Source organism: Tasmannia lanceolata, unplaced genomic scaffold (assembly GCF_043159265.1).
Source record: "Tasmannia lanceolata isolate RefF3 unplaced genomic scaffold, GAP_Taslan_0.1 ptg000006l, whole genome shotgun sequence".
In the NCBI taxonomy this organism is placed as follows: Eukaryota; Viridiplantae; Streptophyta; class Magnoliopsida; order Canellales; family Winteraceae; genus Tasmannia; species Tasmannia lanceolata.
The window spans coordinates 9,025,036-9,046,088 of NW_027518683.1; the positions used below are offsets into that span (position 1 = coordinate 9,025,036).

The 21,053-nt window shown below is 36.7% G+C and overlaps 1 protein-coding gene across 7 annotated transcripts in view; it reads right to left on the reverse strand.

Moving 5' to 3' along the window:
• The window catches only part of ABCC13 (multidrug resistance-associated protein 11), a 67,075-nt gene extending 47,229 nt beyond the window's left edge, over positions 1 to 19,846 (reverse strand). For 6 of the 7 annotated variants that reach the window (XR_013251320.1, XM_077382017.1, XM_077382018.1 and 3 more), the window contains exons 1-9: positions 19,723 to 19,846; positions 19,395 to 19,435; positions 19,228 to 19,312; positions 15,784 to 15,948; positions 15,526 to 15,657; positions 15,249 to 15,349; positions 13,554 to 13,614; positions 8,748 to 9,002; positions 628 to 697 (exon numbers count right to left, since the gene is read on the reverse strand). Coding sequence is in view for 6 of the 7 variants with exons in the window: in XM_077382017.1 (XP_077238132.1) it covers positions 628 to 697; positions 8,748 to 9,002; positions 13,554 to 13,614; positions 15,249 to 15,349; positions 15,526 to 15,657; positions 15,784 to 15,948; positions 19,228 to 19,312; positions 19,395 to 19,435; positions 19,723 to 19,761 (949 nt within the window). In the remaining variant the exon portion in view is untranslated. The remainder of the gene's footprint in view (positions 1 to 627; positions 698 to 8,747; positions 9,003 to 13,553; positions 13,615 to 15,248; positions 15,350 to 15,525; positions 15,658 to 15,783; positions 15,949 to 19,227; positions 19,313 to 19,394; positions 19,436 to 19,722) is intronic. The other variant, XM_077382020.1, reaches the window with a different exon arrangement.
• Between the last annotated feature and the right edge of the window lie 1,207 nt (positions 19,847 to 21,053).

A 21,053-nucleotide genomic window follows, 5' to 3' on the forward strand; every position in this document is an offset into this window, starting at 1 on the left:
TCACAAATGTTTCCCACACATTTCACATACACTTTCCACACATTACCCATACTTCTCTCACATTTTTTACATAAGTTTCTCATATGTTTCTCACGCGTTTCCAATATGTTTCCCATGCATTTCGTAAACGTTTCCCCGATTTTTTTTATCACGTTTCGAAAACGTTTCCAAAATGAGTTTCAAGGAAAACGACTTTCCCGCCCACCCAAGGAGTTTCCGGCTACTATGGTCCAAACACATAAAACAACCGCAACCAAAACTTTACCACAGATCAAGTTGATTTTGATAATGAAACAAGCACAAACTTAATGTTAACTTACCAACTTCTCCAAAAGCTTAAGCTGTTGGAGAAAGGCATTATTTATCTTTTATACTTTAACACTCCCCCGCACGTGTGGCCCACTTGGCAAACACGTGGCACGTGTGGTCCCACTTTGGGCGACCATCGCAAGTGGCTTTTTGCTATCCGGGAGGTTTGAACTCGAGACCTTTGGCTCTGATACCATGTCAACTTACCAACTTCTCCAGAAGCTTAAGCTGTTGGAGAAAGGCGTTATTTATCTTTTATACTTTAACACTTAATAACATGATCAATAAGGAAGCAAAATTCATTAACAGTTGCAACACCTTTTTGAAGAAACTGAATCAGTTTATTGAGAAACAATGGTGCCAGAAAACCAATACCATCATTTAATACCTGCAAAAGGCAAGAGAACATCGTGTAAAATGCTCGATTAGGTAGCAGAGAAAAGGTAGTTTTACTAGTCAGACATTAATTTCAACATGAATTTACATGGATTTTTTTGTTAAAAGATGATATTGTGTGACAATGAAGTCCACAATTCAAATAAACTACAAGGAAAATGCCAAAAGTGGAAAATTTGCTCGAGAATTGAACAATCATGCAAATCTTCCAATAGATTTACACAAACAAAGCCAGAGAAAGAGAAATAGAATGGTAACTTATTGGATCAAAACATGATCAACATAGGGTAAAACTCAAAACCCAAAGGGGAAAACTCATAGTTATATACTGACCTCCTAAAAAGAATAGAGTCTGTGGATGTCCTTCCTAAAACCAATTGGTGCCAGTAATATTTCCTCTTCCAACTCGTCTCAGAATGGGCGTTATGGCAAAGAACAAGAAGAAAACTGAAGGAAGGCAACTATTTAAAGTCAAAGCCTCTACAAAGAAAGCATTGGCCCGATTTGGTCAAGTCTTTACGCTTAATATAGGGGGGCTCCACTTGCCTTTACTCAATAGGGCCTATGAGATAGACTCTATTTAAGGGGTTGGTTTATCAATAGCAGCAGCTACTAATTTCAAGTGATGGTTTCTATGCGACCACAGCACACGCTATTTCCAATGTGCCTGTTCCGCCTACTGGCTTATTCGAATGATCAAAACTTCATATTTGAAGTCCCAAACCCCTTTAACACCTTAGTTTAATCCTAACCAATGGTATTGGATCAATTTCAGACCTTAGATCAGCCAAAATAATGCCTAATTCCTATTTTAGAGCAGCTCAAAAAAAATAAAAAGTGTGAAACATGTTGCTGTCCTAAGAACACCAATCAACTCTGCATAGGGCCCATCAAAACCTACTGAAACTTTACCAAAAATTAAATGAATATTACTAAAAATCTACATTAATCATTGTAACTATGTAGGGCAATTTTCATGACAACCACATGCCACTGGGATGCACAATGGATGTTAGCATGACGTTCTGGACGCTTCCCAGACATCCCAAAAACTATCTGCAAAATAATTTCTGGCACATTCATCGATCCATAAACATATCAATTGTTAATGCCACAGCATCGGACTCTCCAGGCTGAAATTTAACTTTTGCACATCATCTTTTGGAAACCATTTCTTTTCTTTTCTTTTTTGGAATGGTTATCTCTTGGAAACCATAGGCCTTAAATTGTAGGCTTGTTGTTCTATGTTTCGCGCCTTGATTCATGATAATAACCATCTTCAAGAAGTTCAATTACTAATGTTGCTAATCCCTCATGGTTTTATCAACCAATCATAACTAGGAAGTTATTGCTCTTGATTTTTCTCAATTTGACATACAATTATATAAAATCGATTATTTTGTCCACTTCTTTGTAATCATTTGAAAAGCCTCATCATTATTAAAAAAACAAAAAATTTCCATATCTGATTTACCAATTTTATAGATAGGATCAAACTCTTCTACCATTGAAAAATATAAATTCATAAAAGGCATGAAATTTCCTTCCTCGAATACCTTGTCTTCAAAAACCATATTCTATTTAGAAATAATTTCTATTTCAAGTAAACCATTTTCAAAAATAGCGCTTGAAATCGAGCTTAGATTCATTCTTTCTTTCACAGTCATTTCATATTTTGCATATTCTTCCTTCACTGTCATAGATGGATCGCCATTGAATTTGTGGAACTCATTCAGAGTTTATCATTGTTTTTACAACCAGATATTCACACTTTTTTGAAAAAAAGAGGTTGGGTAGGGAATCGATATTAATTGAATATCATCCTTACGATCAATTCTCACTTCTTTACTTTCTCCGACGATCTTTTGCAAATTAAGAAGATTAGAACTATAGTTGCCATGTCGAGAGACAAATTCGAGAAGCGAATTGTGAAATGCAGGAAAAAAAATCAAAGGAGAAACAAGAAACAGGAAAGGTATAGAAAACGCATGTGCAACGCATTGAGAAACACCTTTGGAAATGTATTAGAAACATTTGGGAAACATGAGGGAAACATACATGAAACATAGGGAAACACATGAAATATGACAAAAAAGGCTGATTTCAATGGGGTTGTTCCAACTGGATTGGATATTTCGTGGACTTAAATTAATTTCGTATTTTCTTATTGAGAATCCCACTATCAATGTGCACTAAAGTTAAATGAAAAGAACCATATAGTCAGTTGTAACTCGTAACCTTATTTTAAAAAGCATTAGAATGAAAGGAACACTGATAAAAGAAAATGAAAATGCATTTCCTCGTCCTTTCCCCGAAGTTTCACATGCGTTTCCGGGGCGTTTCAAAAGCGTTTCCTACTTTTTTAAAATTCATTTTGTTTCTATTTTGGGATACGTTTTCCCATCCTTTCATAGCATTTTCAGTAACAATGATTAAAACCCCCTTTAAAAGTTTTTAAAATCTTCTTTCATGGGCAATGACATGAATGTTTCCATCTTTCACAAAAGAATACATGATTCTCTTTTCCTTATGAGTTGTATCTCAATCATATTTCCACCAACTCCCTAGCAATAAGTTGCATGCATCCATCAGGACTACATCGCATCATACTTCCTCATTGTACTTGGATCCAATATAAAAAGAGATTTACCTCACATCTTTTCGTGAACCATTTCATCTTGTACGGTTGACAGTGCTATTCTTATTTTAACTGTGATTTGTCCACAATCTCCCTTGAAACAATAAGTTTGTCGGATCCTCCATTAATAACAAGAGTACACAATTTTTCTCTTGAGACAAAGATGTTAGATCGCTACCATACTTCTTCAACGATTATCTTTGGAGTTGATAATATTGTCTTTTGAACCAATAAACGCTCTCCAATTTGATCTTTGGTAACGGAATCATCCCATATAGGAACCTTTTGGAAAAAAAACTTCTAGATAAAAGTTATCATGGAATTCTAGTATTCTTACCGTTATTCCCTAGTCAAGATTATGTTCGTGTGCTCGAAAAAATAGATGATCATCATAATTTCATGCTTGATCTCAATCATTGTGATTTCGACCTTGAAAGTTAACATATCAGAGTGCAATATCGATGAAAAGAGTTGGCGGTGGCACGTCCTCCAACATTCAACTCCTTGTTAACACCATCTCCATTCCCCAATTTCCCTCTACATGATGAATACCCACGCTACATGAGCAGATCTATCCTTTGCACCATCTTTTAGAAAATTTGTTTCAAATGTAAATTTGTTACAAACTAGGCATCTTATTCGATGACATCAAACGGAGCATGAATACCCAAAATTACCGAACACATCGACAGAGGAGTTTGCTTCTTTGTGAATAATACAAAAACAACACTCAATATCCCTCAAAATATCAAAAATCTGTCTGAATATCTGACTAAGTGATTCCTTCCCAAGCCATCGAATTATATCAAGGGAATTGCCCTCAATCCAATGCTTCTCAGCCCTAATTTGGGAGTGCAATATGAAACCATTTCAAACAGGACGAACTTCACCTCTGACACATCTGCATTGCCTCATGGGCTTGCATAAGTTAGAACAATCCATGAATTAGCGCCCCCCCCCCACGCCACGCAAATCTCAGCCTTGCTAACCAAGGTGTTCATACAATTGAGAACTTGCTATTTCCATCGTAATTCATTTTTATCCAACTGACATTTGGGGGAGTCTTTAAGCAATCATTCATAACCTTACTAAAAATCCCAAAACAGAATTAGAATAAAGCATTTCCAAAGCCCAACTCTCAGATCTCCAAAACAAGCACCTCTCAAAACTTTAAAAAAAAACAACTCTAATAAAAAAACTATGATAATGTAAGGTAACTCAAAATGGAAAGATCTTGAAATTTTAAGCAAAACCAAAGTGGATGGGACTTGTTCAAGAGTATGTAAGGGTAGTTTAGGTATTGTGTGTATGTGTGGAGGGTATCGTAGTCTTTATACGGCCTATATATAGTTATATACATCATATTACCTGGGAGTTCCTCGGTGGAGACTCTCCATCCTCTCCATTCCTCTTCTTCTTCCTCTCTAACCTTATCCCCATTTCTAACATGGCATCAGAGCTAAGATCCTAAGGGAAAGAAGAAAGAAGAAGAGTCCATCTCTTATCCATCTCTCATCCCACACATCTCTCTCTATCTCTTGCACGCCATATCCCTCTCCCTCTCTCGTGCGCTACCCCCACCCCAAAACCCTAGCTGCCATCTCTGTCCTATCTCTTTTCCTTAACTCTAACCCTTTTCCATATTCCCAAAACCCTCCAAAACGTGAATCCCTAAACCCTAAACCTAAATCCATAACCCTAAATCCTCATCTCTAAACCCTAATCCCTAACCCTATCCTCAAAATCGTGGTTCCCTAAACCCTTGTTGTGAATCCCTAAACCCATTTCCCCTTGTAAATACCCTTTGTGAATCCAACCCAAACAAAAAAAAATCCAAAAAGATCCCCTTTGTGTATATTCTTTACCTTTTTTTCCCCCATACATATCTTCCTTATTTGTTCCTTTTTTTTGCTCTATCTCCCTAAATCTCTTTCTTTTCTCCATCAATCTTGCTTTTTTTACCTAAATCCATCAATCCCTTTCTTTTCTAACTATTAGTCCATTGTTGGGTTCTTTGCTGGTTCTCTTAACTCCTTTGTCTACGGTTTAGATCCCCTCTTCTTTATGTTTTGAGACCCTCCCCTTCTCCGCTCCATCCATCTTTGTCATTTCTTTCTCCGTTCTAGTTTTATTCTATGTCTTTTGTGTCGATATCAAAGGTGCACACCAAGTGTTTGGTGAAATGTCCAAGAGGGTTGTTGTGCTTTGACCTTTTTTTTGTTGCAAGTTGAAGGCCTTAGGCCTCAGCTTGAGGGGGAGTGTTGAAGGTTCCATGGATGGAGTGTTGGTGAGTTTTTGTCATTTCCGCATGATGTAGCTTCGTCTTCTTTGTTGATTTGGTTACCTTAATGGTGGTTCTTCTTGGTAGTTGTTCTTCATCTTTTGTCTTGTTGTCTTCTCTAGTTGAGGTTGTTATCCACTCTTTGTTGGTAGTTCCTTGATTGGTATAATTCCTTTATGTTGTTCACCCTTCATTGTATGTGATTTGTTGGTCGGCTGGTTTCTTCTTCGTGTTGTTCGATGTTTCCTTCCACTTGGTGTTTGTTGTTGTCTCGTTGGCGACTCCAGGTTGATGCAGGTGACCCATTTTGTTGGTATTTCGTTGGTGACTTGTCTGTGCATTGATGGTGGATTGTTGGTGGTGGTGACTTGGTGTTGGCGTATGAGGTTGTTATTGGTGGTGATTGGTTGTTGGTGGCATTTGTAGTGGGTTTGTAGTTGGTATTGGTGGTGGTGTGCTCTTGGTGGATGATTCGTTGAGTTGTTCGTTGCATCGTTGTTGTTTGTTGTGTTTTATGCCATTTTGTTGGTTGTATCATAGGTGGGTTGTTGGTGTTGCCGGTATTGGACGTTGTTGGTGATTTCTTGATGTTGTGTTGTTTGGTTGGTTGGTTTGGTTGGTTGTTAGTTTGTGATCATCTTTGGTTGGGTTGGTTGTAGTTGTGGTTGGTTTGTTGGTTGGGTTGATCGTGATTGAAATCATAGTTGTGTGGTCGGTTAGTTTGTTGGTTGGTTATTAGTTTCTGATCATCTTTGGTTGGGTTGGTATTAGTTATGGTTGGTTTGTTGGTTGGGTTGATCATGATTGAAATCATAGTTGTTGTTGTTGTTGGTTGTGGTTGATTCTTGGTTGGTTCATTCCGCGTCATGTTTGTTAATGCTTCTACATGGTGAGTGTAGCTGCTTGGCGTAGTTTTACGCCTTTGTTGTTGTTGTTGTTGCTACTGCTTGTTGTTTGCATTGCGATCTACGTTGTTGGTGGCTATATGTCCGGTCATTTGCATTTGTAGTCAGCCTTGTTGGTGGTGGTGGCTATATGCATGGTCGTTAGCTTTGCTTTCTGCCTTGTTGTTGTTGGTGGCTATATGCCTGGTCGTTAGCATTGCTTTCGGCATTGTCGTTGTTGGCGGCTATATGCTCGGCTGTCGGCATTGCTTTCGACCTTGTTGTTGTCCAGGTGGTGTGCCATTTGGCCGTCAATGGTTGGTTGTCGTGCGCCCCTTTGTTGAGCGATAGTTGTTGATCATTGTCGTGATGGGCTGATTTTCTATCGCCGTGTTTGTTGGTTGATAGCTGGCTCTTCTCACCTTTCTGGTGGTTGGTGTTCTTCTATTGGCGATGTGATATTCTGTTGATGTCTACTCGTGGTGCTTCGCCGTTGTTCATTGTGTGCGTCTGTGCGTCATTGTTATTTCCCTGTCGAGGCGCCTTTGTTCGATCGTTGTTGTGCGCATTTGATAGCCGTGCTCTCAAGGGGAGGCTATGTGGTGATCGCTCTAACGGTAGTGTTGATTCAGGGGGAGCTCGTTGTTTTGGTGGCCATTGATCTCGTTGTTGTAGAGTGTTGTACCAAGATGGTTGTGTGTATGAGATAATTATCCTTTTTTGTTGTATGGGTTTTATAGTTGTTTGTATGGGTATTGTAGTTTTCTTTGTACAAAGTTGGAGTTCCATAGTATATACACTCCAGCTTGAGGGTGGGTGCTGAAGAGTGTGTAAGGGTAGTTTAGGTATTATTTGTACGTGTGGAGGGTATTGTAGTCTTTGTACAAGGTTGCCCTGCTGCTTTGGGCCTATATATAAACATCATATTACATGGGAGCTCCTCAAGTGGAGACTCTGCATCCTCTCCATTCCTCTTCTTCTTCCTCTCTAACCTTATCCCGATTTGTAAGAGGACCCATTGTTGATGTTACGATGGCACCCTCTTGGTATCACCATTACAGCTTTTTTGGGCCTCTCTCTTTGTAGCACTTTTGACTACGCACCAACATGGACTGCATCAGTAACCATAATCCAGTGCAAAAAAAAGGCCAACTCAATAAAGTATAGGAAAAATACCCACTTGATAGGATGCATGGGAACGCATACAAAAGAATTTAGAAGATGCATTTAACTACCTTGTTAATGTATATTATAACCTCCCATGCGAAAAAAAAAAAAAAACATGAACACAGTCAATGGTTGGACCCCCAAGAGCAATGATTGCATTGACCATAACAACAAAGAAGAGCCACATGCTTACATGCTTATCACAACGAAAACTTTCCAATCAATTTACAAAAACCTAGAAACAAAATTATGATGTTTCGTTTGCTATTTCAAAAAAAAAAAAATTATGATGTTTCGTGCACGTATATTTTTTTGGGGATGTTTTAGACTTTTAGACTAGACAACCTTTCTTAATACCGACCTATATCGCCCGCCACTGCCGCCGCAGCAGCATGCGCGCGCGCGCACACACAAAATTCTCCAGAACTCCAGAACTCCAGAATGAGTATCTACCTTCGACAACGAAGTTCCATACAAGCTGTAAGTATCAAAATGGACTACGAAATTCCACACAAGCCCTCAATCTCATAAGGATTTTCTCCAGTCTAATGATTATAATTTAGGAGTTAGGACTTTGCCATCATATATCGATGCATGATATGATACACCAAAAGAAAAGAAATGGATGGATGGACTTCTATAATAACAATATGATGCCTGTGAAGAAATTAAGAAAAATGTGCAGATCATTTTGGGCTTTGAAACATGAATATGGAAAAATAAAGTTTGTACTATGTAAAAGGTTGAGAAGCATATTGATTGCTTAAGCTTGTAGAACTCGATAACAACTCTTCATCAATAATTGATTATTGACATAACCGTTTTGACGAGACAAGAAGAAAACATAAATAATCACCATATCAGGGAACAAGATCATTGTCGAAACAAATGAGATGCTAGTAATTCATGACAGAAATAAGATGTTTCGTGAATTACGTAAAAAAGAACATGGCACTTATACAGATGTCATTCCTTGAACTATCAGACAGAATACATAAACTGGAAAAAAAAATCTATCCATAAGTTTACTCCTATAAAAAGAAAGATGCGCCTTCTAGAGAAAAAAATGTACCTTCAGCAGACCTAGGCACATATAAGGCCAGCCATATGCATAACAAATAGCTCTAAACAACGATGGATTATTGCAATATTTACTTTGGTCAGCTTCCCAACAGTTTAATAGTGTACTATGACAAGAAGAAGGATTCAGTTCAATTGGTAGCTCAAGTAAATCTTCAAAGTCAAGCTGCTTCATCACACCATGATCCATTACTGAATTGATAGACTTGAACGTTAAAAGATGCCAGTATCCATGTACAGGTGCATCCTGCATTAAGAGAGCAAAAAGGAATCATTGGGGAAAAAAATGAATAGAGGAAGTAAAGTGATGCCGATATCAAAAATTCCATTGTAACATTTATAAGCGCATAAATTAGGGAAATTTACATTCGGCCTTACATAAATTTAAATGTCAAATGTGGCTTGAGAGACAAAAATTATAATAGACACTTATTTTACAACCTAACCCCTCATGATTGAAGAGATTGGTGCATTAAAATCTTGTTGGAGAGATATGGGCACCTACCACCAAATAAGCTTTGCTCATTAAATCAGCAATCTGACCCATGATGGTAGTGGTACATGATATGGCTTGATTGTGAAAAGATCGAAGATGAACCAATAAGAAGTGGTCTTCATCATGAAAGCCATTTAGGCTATATATAATTATATAAAAAAAGATAAAAGAAAGATAACTTTAACAAATATACAAAGACGGATTAAAAGAATTCCACCTAATAAGAGTATATAGAAGATTAATAGAAGGAATAATAATGAATAAATTACCAGCTCCAAGAGTGCCCCTCTAACAAAGGTTTTAAATTTCGGCCTCGGATTTCGGTCAAGACGGAAACCGAAATTGCCGAAATTTCGGTCAAAATTTCAGAAATTTCGATAATTTCGGCTAAATTTCGGATAAAATATTAATATTTTAATTCTTTACAAAATTTCAGCTGAAATTACCAAAATTTCGGTAATTTCGGCCCCAAAAACTGACATTTCGAGTCCTTTTAACGAATTTTGGCCGAAATTTCGGGATTTAGGCTGAAATTTTGGTTTCGGTGTGGACCAAAATTACCCCCAAAACCGAAATTTAAAACCTTGCCTCTAACTACAGAATGTAAATCATCGTTCCTGAAACTACAGTTGAAAGCAGGTTGAACACAAACCAGTACTGATTATGGCTTGTAAATGGAAGAAAGAGAAGTGAGAGAGGGAAAGAGGAGAGAATAGAAGCGTAGGTTTCCCCCTCTCCTGTGGCCCTAATATGCATTATTAGTGATAAACAAATAAAGAAAAAAATGCCCTTATAACATGTGAGCTTATTTCATTGATATCATATCTCAACACTCCCTCTCAAGTAGGTGAGTAGATATCACACATACCAATTTTGCTGCCTATCTTGTTAACCCCCTTAGTTAAGATATTCGCTAATTGTTGATGTGTAGTAACGGAGGGAGTACAATATCACTCTGGAGGTTAGCTTCTCGATTATTTAAGTGTTGATCCACCTCAATATGTTTGGTCCTATCATGTTTAATTGGGTCATGGGCAAAGCTAAAAGCAGCTTTGTTGTCATAGTAGGCACATGAACTTGACACCCTAACTCCTGTAACAACATTCTTAACAAAATAGCTCACAGATACCATGATTCATGGATTGAATCTTTGCTTCTGCACTAGATCTGGCCACAATTGATAGCTTTTTTTGCTTCTCCAAGGTATCAAATTTCCCCCGTACAGTAGCCTAAAGTACACCTTCTATCATATAGTGAACCCTGCCCAATCTGCATCAGTCCACACTTCCACTCTCATGTGACCTTTGCTTTAAAGAGTAATCCTCTTCTTGGACACCCCTTAAGATACATGAGTAATCTAAGCATTGCCTCTAAATGCATTGTCCTTGGAGCGTGCATAAACTGACTCACAGGACTTCCGGCATAAGCTATATTAGGTCGTGTACAACTTACCAACCAATCTTTGATCTCTTCCCGCATCGATAAGATGTTCACCATCCTTATCACCCAATCAGTGATTTTGTTCGATAGGTGTGTATAGCTGGTTTACACCCCAACTTCCCTGCTTCCTTAAGAAGATCCAAGATGTATTTTCTTTGTAAAATGAAAATAACTTTAGATCATGCCACTTCGATTCCCAAAAAATATTCCAAAAGTCCCAGGTAAAAAACTTCAAAGGTTTTGTTGCAATCAACTTTCAACAAATCTATCCCAATTGAGCTACATCCTATGAATACTTATGTTGTCAACATACACAGTGAGAATAGTGATGTTGTCTTTAGTGAATGTTATGAGCAATGTGTGAACAGACTGACTTTGAGTATAGCCCACTTTCTTCATAGCACAACTAAACTTTTGAAACCATGCTCTAGGAGATTACTTTAGTCCATAAAGGGCCTTTCTCAATCTGCATACTTTACCATCTGCACTGGAGAAGTTATCACCATCTGAAATTCTTGTAAGTCTCCATGGAAAAATTCATTTTTTTACATCTATTCGATGTAGTTCCCAAGACTTATGTGTGGCAAGAGATAGGATCACCCTGATGGAGTTAAGTTTAGAAATTGGGAAAAACGTATCTTGGCATTGTATCGGTAGAAAACCAAGAAATACCTTCTCAACAATGATCACACACGATTTGTAGCAAGCAAAAAGAAGATGTGAGAATCACAATCCAAGGAAATGTTCAAGCACTAATATGTATGTATTAAAATCCAAGATGTAAAATTTTTTTAGTATCAATTACATAAAATGAAAACAATTATATCAACGGGAAATGATATTACACTCCCTTTCTAAGAATTTTTCACCCCCTTTTGTTTTTCCTTTCTGAAAATAAAATCGTTTCAGGAAAAGACAAACTAGAGGGGGTGGAAATGTCAGAAAGAGCAGTGGAAATATCATTTCATGGTATATAAACATAAATATACATGTTATGAATATTTGTTTATTATTTTAATCATTGCACAGGCACTAAAAGGATCCTGGCTAACAACAGCACACGCTTGTTAGAAGCCAATAAACTTTGGTTTTAATTCATATCAAGAACTTAAATCGTTGATAAATCCAAAGTTACAACACCATGTCCTGGCCATAGTGAAGGAGCGACAAGGTTTCAAGTTTCAGTTATCATATGCACTTCAGTCGTGATAGAAACATAGAAGCTGGAAACGTCCCTGGGGAATGGGAAACGCATTTCCGAAACGGATACGATACGGATATTAAAAAGGCATGAAACGCCTGTGAAACGTCGGGGAAATGCCTGTGAAACGTATGTGAAACTCAAGTGAAACTTATGTGAAACTCGTGTGAAACATATGTGAAACTCGTGTGAAACGTGTTTCCGGAAACAGAGAAACGTGTTTCCCCTATTTTCCTTAAAGCATCTTTAATTTCTGTGTTTTAGGAAATGAATTTTCTGGAAAAAGTTTTACAAAATGTTTCACTAGCGTTTCCTTTAGGTTTCACTTGCGTTTCCCAAACGTTTCCCTTGTGTTTCTCAAACGTTTCCCTTGTGTTTCTCAAACGTTTCCCTTGTGTTTCCCAAGACGTTTCCCAATGCGTTTCACATGCGTTTCTCTATCGTTTTCCTTTTCTCGTTTCCCCTTTGATTTTTTCCACGTGTTTCACATTTCCGTTTCACGTACCGTTTCCCGTTTCCGTTTCCCGAACTGGTAACTATGGATAGAAATAGAAACATATCAGTTTGGGATGAAATTTTTTACGAAAATCTTCTAAAAAAGCAAAAATATATGGAAACATATGCAAATGATGGACATTTAAGATCAAACTTAAAGAAGTGCTAGAATAAATACAAATACACGCTCAAAACTATCACATGAGCAAAAAAAAACAATAATGCTTTAATAACATCGAACACCTAGTGACATGCGTTGTCATGTATTTCTAATAACTCAGTACGTGCCACATTTCACATGTAATTCATATAAATATTTATACATAATACATGCACCACATTTCATATGCAATTAATGTAAATATAATCATGTAACACATATTGGTGTAGTATACCTAAATAGAAAAGAATGATAATGATAGTTTTTCTTTTTTAAAATAATGTTTAACATTTAATAGAAAAATTATAACAAAGAAAATAGTGAGAAAATATAACATAAATTTTATGTATATCAAAGCATAGCTAAATTTGTAAATTCCTTGATTTTGTTAGATTTGCTAAAAGATAAATGACTTTTTATTTTTTTAGTAAAAATAGTTAAGGTATTAAAAATATAAAATAAAATACATAACATTACAATAGTATGAATTGTGTTATTTATAAAATATAATACATAACACTACAATGTTATTTTTTAAAAGTTTTAATGCACGAAATTAGTTGTTTTATATATTTTTAAATAAAATAAACAATTTTCCAGCATTTTCTGAAGTTTCATCTTAAATTTCGACATGAGCATATGTTTTTATATATTTCCATGATTTACAGGATTTTAAATGAAATTGACATGTTTTCAAGTTTGGACCAAAATAATGTAATATGTGAACTTACGGTTTGGTTTCGGTATACATTTTGATTTCGGCATGCGTTTCACTGGGGATGGAAATTAAAATATTTTGGTAAATAGAAGGAACATTTTGTGTCACAAAACAGCAAATCAGGTTATACCACAATGATTTTTAGGACCTAATTAGAAGTAACACATCTTATCAAATAAGAGAACTAACGGGGCAATGATTCCTTTTGTCAGATAAATCTTGATTCTATAAAATTCACAAACAGAAAACCCAAAGTCTGAAAAAATACTAAGGTGTGCAGTCTCTTACATGAATTTCCTCCATAACTTTTTCAGATGAGAGAAGTGCATCTTCCAGCGAACCAAATTTCCTAGAAGTAGAGGAAAACCATAGAGGTAACTTGAAATAAACACTAGCAAGAACAACAGAGATGTGCCAGTTTAAGAAACAAAAACAAAGGTGCTTGCTAGATGACATACGCAGCCACAATTCAAGGTCTAAGTTAAAAAGAAAAAATTAAGCAGGTTTGGCATAGCATCTTGTTAGCAGCAGAGTATAACCAAATGCATGGTGTACAAAACAAATAAATGGTAATTATGCTGGAAAATAAAGACAGGGGTGACATTATCAAAATATGAGTGCAGATATCATTTCCCTTATTATTGTTGTTGTTGTTTTTGCTTTTATCTATATGACCAGAACGATCTTTAAAACTATTTTTATATTGAAAAATAATGCGAATAGTTTTGTGAACAGACCACAAAAAGAAGCAAGTGAGGTAAAGATTTGCATGCATTTCCTAAGGATAGACATTCTGACAGAGATTAAGTAATAAGTATCAGCACCCTATACTTGTACACCCATTTTCTAATGTGCTAATTCATCCCAGGGTTTAAGAATACAGCCACTTGTTATTGTTCATTTGCATTCCTTCCCTTCCTCCAAGGATCTTCTTCAAAACTAATGACAAAATGCATACATTACTTACTAATTAGTCATAAATTTCACAAATACAGGGAAGAATAAAAACCATGATCCTCTCTTTTACACTGCTCTCATATTCCAATCAAAGAAAGAACAAATGAAAAAATAGCTACTATCAAAACAGAAACATAGAGAAAAGAGTTGGAGGGTATTGGAAGAATTTTTTTGACTTAAATCTTTGTTTAAATTCATATATACCCTAAAACATTTTTTTTATTAGAAGAATGGAGGGTCGGCCAAGCGAACCAACCCTGTAAATGTTTACCTCACTTGTTGATTTTTGTGGTTACCCTGAAACATTATGCTAGGGAAATGGCCATTTGGATGGATTGATGAATTTTTTAGGGCATTAGGATGGACAAACTTTCTGGGTTTTCTTTAGTCAGTGCCATTCTATTTAGGGACAGATTATATGGTATCCTTTGGATAGGTTTCACATACTACTATTGTGTACAAAAAAAACATTTTTCCCTGGCTTTTTATTAACGACAAGGTATATACATGTCCAAAAGTGAAATAAATAATAGCTCTTTCATTGTCGGTGTCATCGGAGACCACCTCATCTTCTAGTCAACTTAGTTTTAGATAATTTAGATGGAATCTTGGTAACCGTAAGTGCAACTTCACATATCAAAGATAGATTCCACTACAATAATTTTTCCTGGACATCTTAAAGGACGGATGAAAGAAAAAACTAGTTTTATGCTACCGACAGAATCCATTGAAAGGTATTGAAGACAAAATTGCCATAGAAAGGTATTGTTTAAATATCACCATTCAGAAAAAAAGATATGATTTCAACATAATTATCATCTTTTTTTTTTTTGAATGGTAGCATAATTATCATCTTCCAAGAATGCAATTTCAAAAGCTAGTTTGATGATCATCTTAGAAGTCAATTGATTCAAGAAAAAAGATCAGCTCTGGTGCACAAAACCAATTCAAATAAAGATGCTCTTTCAATATGATTATCATCTTATAAGCATGACATTTTGAAGATACTAATCTGGTATGTGGTACCTGTTTCTAGTAGTTGCCCACATTACTCTAACAATGTTCACATACACACCGAACATGATGCCTGCCAATACATAACAGATCTCTTTGAAACATCCTATTGCCTGTCAAACAAATTTTTAAGTCAATTCCTACAGTGTCCACTTCAAGATTCCACACACAGTTAGTTCCAAAGACACTTACACAAGACAATTAATATCAACAGAAAGAACAAGGCATCCCACATCCTTCCATTTATCCATGGAATGCTGAGAAGAATTGAAACAATTCACAATATTACCTCTGATGAAAGAAACTCCGTTTGTAAGTGAGGGATCTCCAGTAGAATTTTGACAATCCACCAGAAGCACAGGACGCGGTTGAAAAAGATAAGAAACCAGTATTCACATCTCAAGAATAATATAATGGTCATCTACAAGAGAAGAATATAATAAAGGCCAGAAGTTAAGACTCATAAAATTAAGCAATACCAATCTACCACCTATCATAAACACATTTCATGATAACATACTCAAAAAATTGTGTTTAGAAAGCATACCCATTCCATAAATTGAGAACATCTGAAAACCCACTTATCATGTACAATAGTTTTCCCTTGCAGGGCTTCCTTAAGAAGTAAAAATATGTTGTAAAAGGATAAGCATGCTACAAGAGCTGGTACAAAATGCAAGAACACCTTCTCCAGTAGGTGCATCCTTCTAATCTACAGAAAAACATGAAAAGACTATGATGAAACGATTCTACTCAAACCACAATCCATGAAAAGATAGTAATGCCCATTGCCTTGGAACTCATATATGAAACAACTAAACAAACATGCAAAATATATATATATATATATATATATATATATATATATATATATATATATATGAGGAAAGTGTCTCTAGTCTCTCCGCTAGATAAGCTTATCTACTCCTCCCTTTAAAAAAACACAGTGGGCCCACGCTGTTTGGATGATCCAAAACATTCATTTGATAGGTCCTAACATAGATAGGGTGTGCCCAAAAAATCAGCACCAAAGGGTCATCCTAGAACTTCGTTTTGTGGTGCCTTGTGGTACCCAGAATGGACACAGCGTCCATTTTGGACACGGTGTGCCCAATAAAACGAAGTTCTAGGATGACCCTTTGGTGCTGATTTTTTGGGCACACCCTATCTATGTTAAGACCTATCAAATGAATGCTTTGGATCATCCAAACAGCGTGGGCACACTGTGTTTTTTTAAAGGGAGGAGTAGATAAGCTTATCTAGGGGAGAGACTAGAGACCCTTTCCTCTATATATATATATATATATATATGAGGAAAGTGTTGGTGAGCTTAAGCTCACCAAACTTATGGTGAGCTTAAGCGCCCAATCACATTGGGGCCTACTTTGTTAGGATGATCCAAAGCATTCATTTGAAAGGCCCTTACATAGATGGGGTGTGTACCAAAAATCAGCTCCATAGGATCATCCTAACCCATCCATTTGTGGAGGTCAAAATGGACAGACATTATTTGTCCACAAATATGCCCATTTTTGTCCTCCACAAATGGAGGGGTTAGGATGATCCTATGGAGCTGATTTTTGGTACACACCCTATCTATGATAGGGCCTTGCAAATGAATGGTTTGGATCACCACAGAAAATGTGGGACCCATGTGATTGGGGCGCTTAAGCTCTCCATAAGTTTGGTGAGCTTAAGCTCACCAACACTTTCCTCTATATATATATATATATATATATATATATATATATATATATATATATATATATATATATATATATATATAGAGAGAGAGAGAGAGAGAGAACGGTTCCTACACATATGCGTAGAGAGTTCTCTACACACTAGCTTAAAATACAGTGGGGACCCACATTGTTTGGGTGATCCAAGCCATCCATTTTAAAGACCCTAACATAGATAGGGTGTCTACAAAAAATCAGATCCATAGGATCATCCCAACCCTACGATTTGTGGAGGTCAAATGGATGTATTTAAACCTTCACAAATTAGTCCATTTTTTACCTCCACAGTTCCAATGATTAGGATGATCCTATGGATCTGATTTTTTGTGGACACCCTATCTATGTGAGGGCCTTAAAAATGAATGGTTTGGATCACCCAAATAATGTGGCCCCCACTGTATTTTAAGCTAGTGTGTAGATAACTTATCTACACATATGTGTAGGAACCGTTCTCTCATATATATATATATATGTGTGTGTGTGTGTGTGTGTGTGTGTGTGAGAAAACATTTGGGCCCACATTGTTTGGGTGATCCAAACCATTCATTTGAATGGTCCTCACATAGATAGGGTGTCCACAAAAAATCAGATCCATAGGATCATCCCAACCATTCAAACTATGGAGGCAAAAAATGGACTAATTTGTGAAGGTTTATACACGTCAATTTTACCTCTACAAATCGTAGGGTTGGGATGATCCTATGGATCAGATTTTTTGTGGACACCCTATCTCTGTGAGGACCATTCAAATGAATGGTTTGGATCACCCAAACAATGTGGGCCCCCTATGTATTTTAAGCTAGTGTGTAGGTAACTTACCTACACAAGTGTCTAGGAAATGTTCTCTCTCTCTCTCTCTCTCTCTCTCTCTCTCTCTCTCTATATATATATATATATATATATATATATATATATATATATATATATATATATACATATGAGGAAAGTGTTGGTGAGTTTAAGCGCCCAATCACAGTGGGGCCTACTTTGTTAGGATGATCCAAAGCATTCATTTGAAAGGCCCTTACATAGATGGGGTGTGTACCAAAAATCAGCTCCATAGGATCATCCTAACCCATACATTTGTGGAGGTCAAAATGGACAGACATTATTTGTCCACAAATCTGCCCATTTTTGTCCTCCACAAATGGAGGGGTTAGGATGATCCTATGGAGCTGATTTTTGGTACACACCCTATCTATGATAGGGCCTTGCAAATGAATGGTTTGGATCACCACATAAAATGTGGGACCCATGTGATTGGGGCGCTTAAGCTCACCATAAGTTTGGTGAGCTTAAGCTCACCAACACTTTCCTCTATATATATATATATATATATATATATATATATATATATATATATATATATATATTACGAAACCAAAAAACTTACTAAAACAGACGCACAAACTTGTAGATAGCTGAAATTTAATTGAAGCCACATACTGTTCAATATAGAGATAATCAGTTAAAAAATATCTGAGAAGTTCAAGAATTATATTTAAAGTGAAACAAAACCTGCCCATCTTCACCCCTTGTCTCTCTTTCTTATCTCATCTCCACGATATTTTCTTTTTTGTTCTTATAATATTCTTTCACATATTTTACGAATTATTTTCCATTGCATCACTACTTTTATCTAATTTTTCAGAAACTCAGCCAAGTCACTGCATTTTTTTTTAAATCTTGACCGCGTACGCTGCAGAATGATTTCCATCACTTCAAGCTTTTGAAAATTTTAAGTATCTAACGCGAATACATCTATACATTTGTATCTGCCCCCATGTGTAAATGTTTAAAGGGATTTCAACTATTTCATGTATTTATTTATGAATACATACATGCAGGTGTATGCAAATGCATGTGTGGGTATTTTAATACATATACAAATGTCTAGAGAGAACTGGACGAACCAAGAAACAGACAAATTCAATTTTATCACAGTTGTATGATAAGAGAAACCATCAGTACTAACAATTTACATACAGTGGTCAATCCAAAGAATGATTTCGAGAGAAACGATGGTAACTCTTATCCACAAATGCCAAAAGCATAAAAAAAAAAATTGATTCTCCATGCAAAATCAGATTTTCCATTCCTCGACGTGAAAAAAATGCCATGAAAGAGTTTTATCCTCTCAAAAGTGAATAACTCATTGCATGTACGTAAGCATCAATGTCTACTAAACAACATATAATGTGTGAATGCCAAGAAAATTTATAGTAAGTAAACCCAACGGAAGCACATACCCTATTTCCTCTGCCATCTCGACTTGTAAATCCAAGCACAACAATCATAGCTATAGTCACCATATTTGCTCCAAAACCAAATACCGTGGGTAATGTTAAGGAAATGATTATTTTATATTTACAACGCTAAGATAGTATAAAATGAATGCACAAAAACAAAAGGATATATATTCTCGAAACACTCCGAGAAGCCATTCCCTTCCCATACCTGAAAACCAGACACTTAAATAATGAAATTCAATCAAATCACCAGTAGCTTTACTTGGCGCTCAGCTATAGATGAAAATCTAGGGTTTGAAAAAAAATTCCCAGAACGTCCATAAATAGTAAAGAAAAAACATTAAAAAAAAAAAAATTCTGCTCCATTGAATCAAAAAATAGTGTGGAAAGGAAGAAACATGTAGCGAATTTCGAGAAGAGTGTGAAAATTGCGAAGATTAAAACATCGTGAAACGCGATGAGAAACGAAAATAAATTGAAGCGGGATACGCTTACAGTTGGAGATTTAGGGCAGATGAAATTCATGACTCCCATATCTTTTTCTTCTTCTTTTCCCTTTTCTTCGGAGAGAGCGAAGAAATGCAGAGCATAAGAAAACAAAGAATAGAGTGCGCCCAAAGACCAGAGTGAGAGGGAGGCCGGGTTTGAAGCGCATTTATATATTCCATGTTTCCTTTTTTTGTGGGGGGGCTGCTAACATACGCATGGTGCGTACGAGGAAAACGGGCCACGTGATATTCCCAGATTCGTTGTACTTTTTTCTTTACCGTTTCCGATATCCGGAGATTCGCACGCGTGCGTACTAATATTTTTACATTGGGCAGTGCTATAATCGCACCCCCTGTAGGATGATTCGCGCTACTTGTAATGTGAACTCTGGCAGACTTTACCGTACAAGTGGTGCGAATCATCCTACAGGTGGTGCGAATTTATCATCTTCCTTTTACATGTGATTGGCAGACAGGAAAAGTGGAGGACGGTGCCCTCCACGTCACAAATGCAATCTCCAGTAAAAGTATCTGCTCGATTCAGAGCACCTCCTCATCCCACTCCTTTTACAACTTTTAAGCAATGCTGTGGATGTCATTGGATTGCAAATGATAATATTCAATATTTCTCAAGTGACCCTTTTTCTCCACATATGCTTAGACCTGGCAAAAAGTGACCCGGACCCGCGGGTCCACCCGGCCCGCCCGTAAATTTACGGGTCCGGGTCACCTATTGGTGACCCGTTAGAAATTGACCCGTGCCCGTAGAAAAGTGCAAAAGACGGTTTTTTTCTTATAATTGTCATATTATTTTACTTTTTTCCATAGTTTTTCGGTAATTGTCATATTTTATATGTAATTTTTTTACTTTTGACCTTTTTGCGGTAATTTTTCATTTCAAACTTACGGAGAATCTTTCAAAAATCCCTAATGATTACTTCTCTTTATTCTCTTTATTGCTAGCCACCTTTGCCCCAGACCGTACTTCACCCAATCTTTGCAGCAAAGGAGGGGCTACAAGCCAAAAAATAGCCTAAGAGAAGGTGGCTAGCAAATCCCTAAATAGAAAAAAAACTCTTAAAAAATACGTCAAAAATCCGGGTGACCCGCGGGTCGACCCGGCCCGTACGGGCCGGGTGCGGGTCCAATGCCAATGACCCGTAGAATTTTCCGGGTCACTTTGACCCGGACCCGTACGGGCCGGGTCAAATCCGGCCCGGCCCGCCCGTTTGCCAGGTCTACATATGCTTTAGATCAATTAGACGTATGGCTTCATGAATCGCATAATGTGTATTAGTCATGGGGACGGTTTTACCTATCATGTGGTGAATGTTGCTG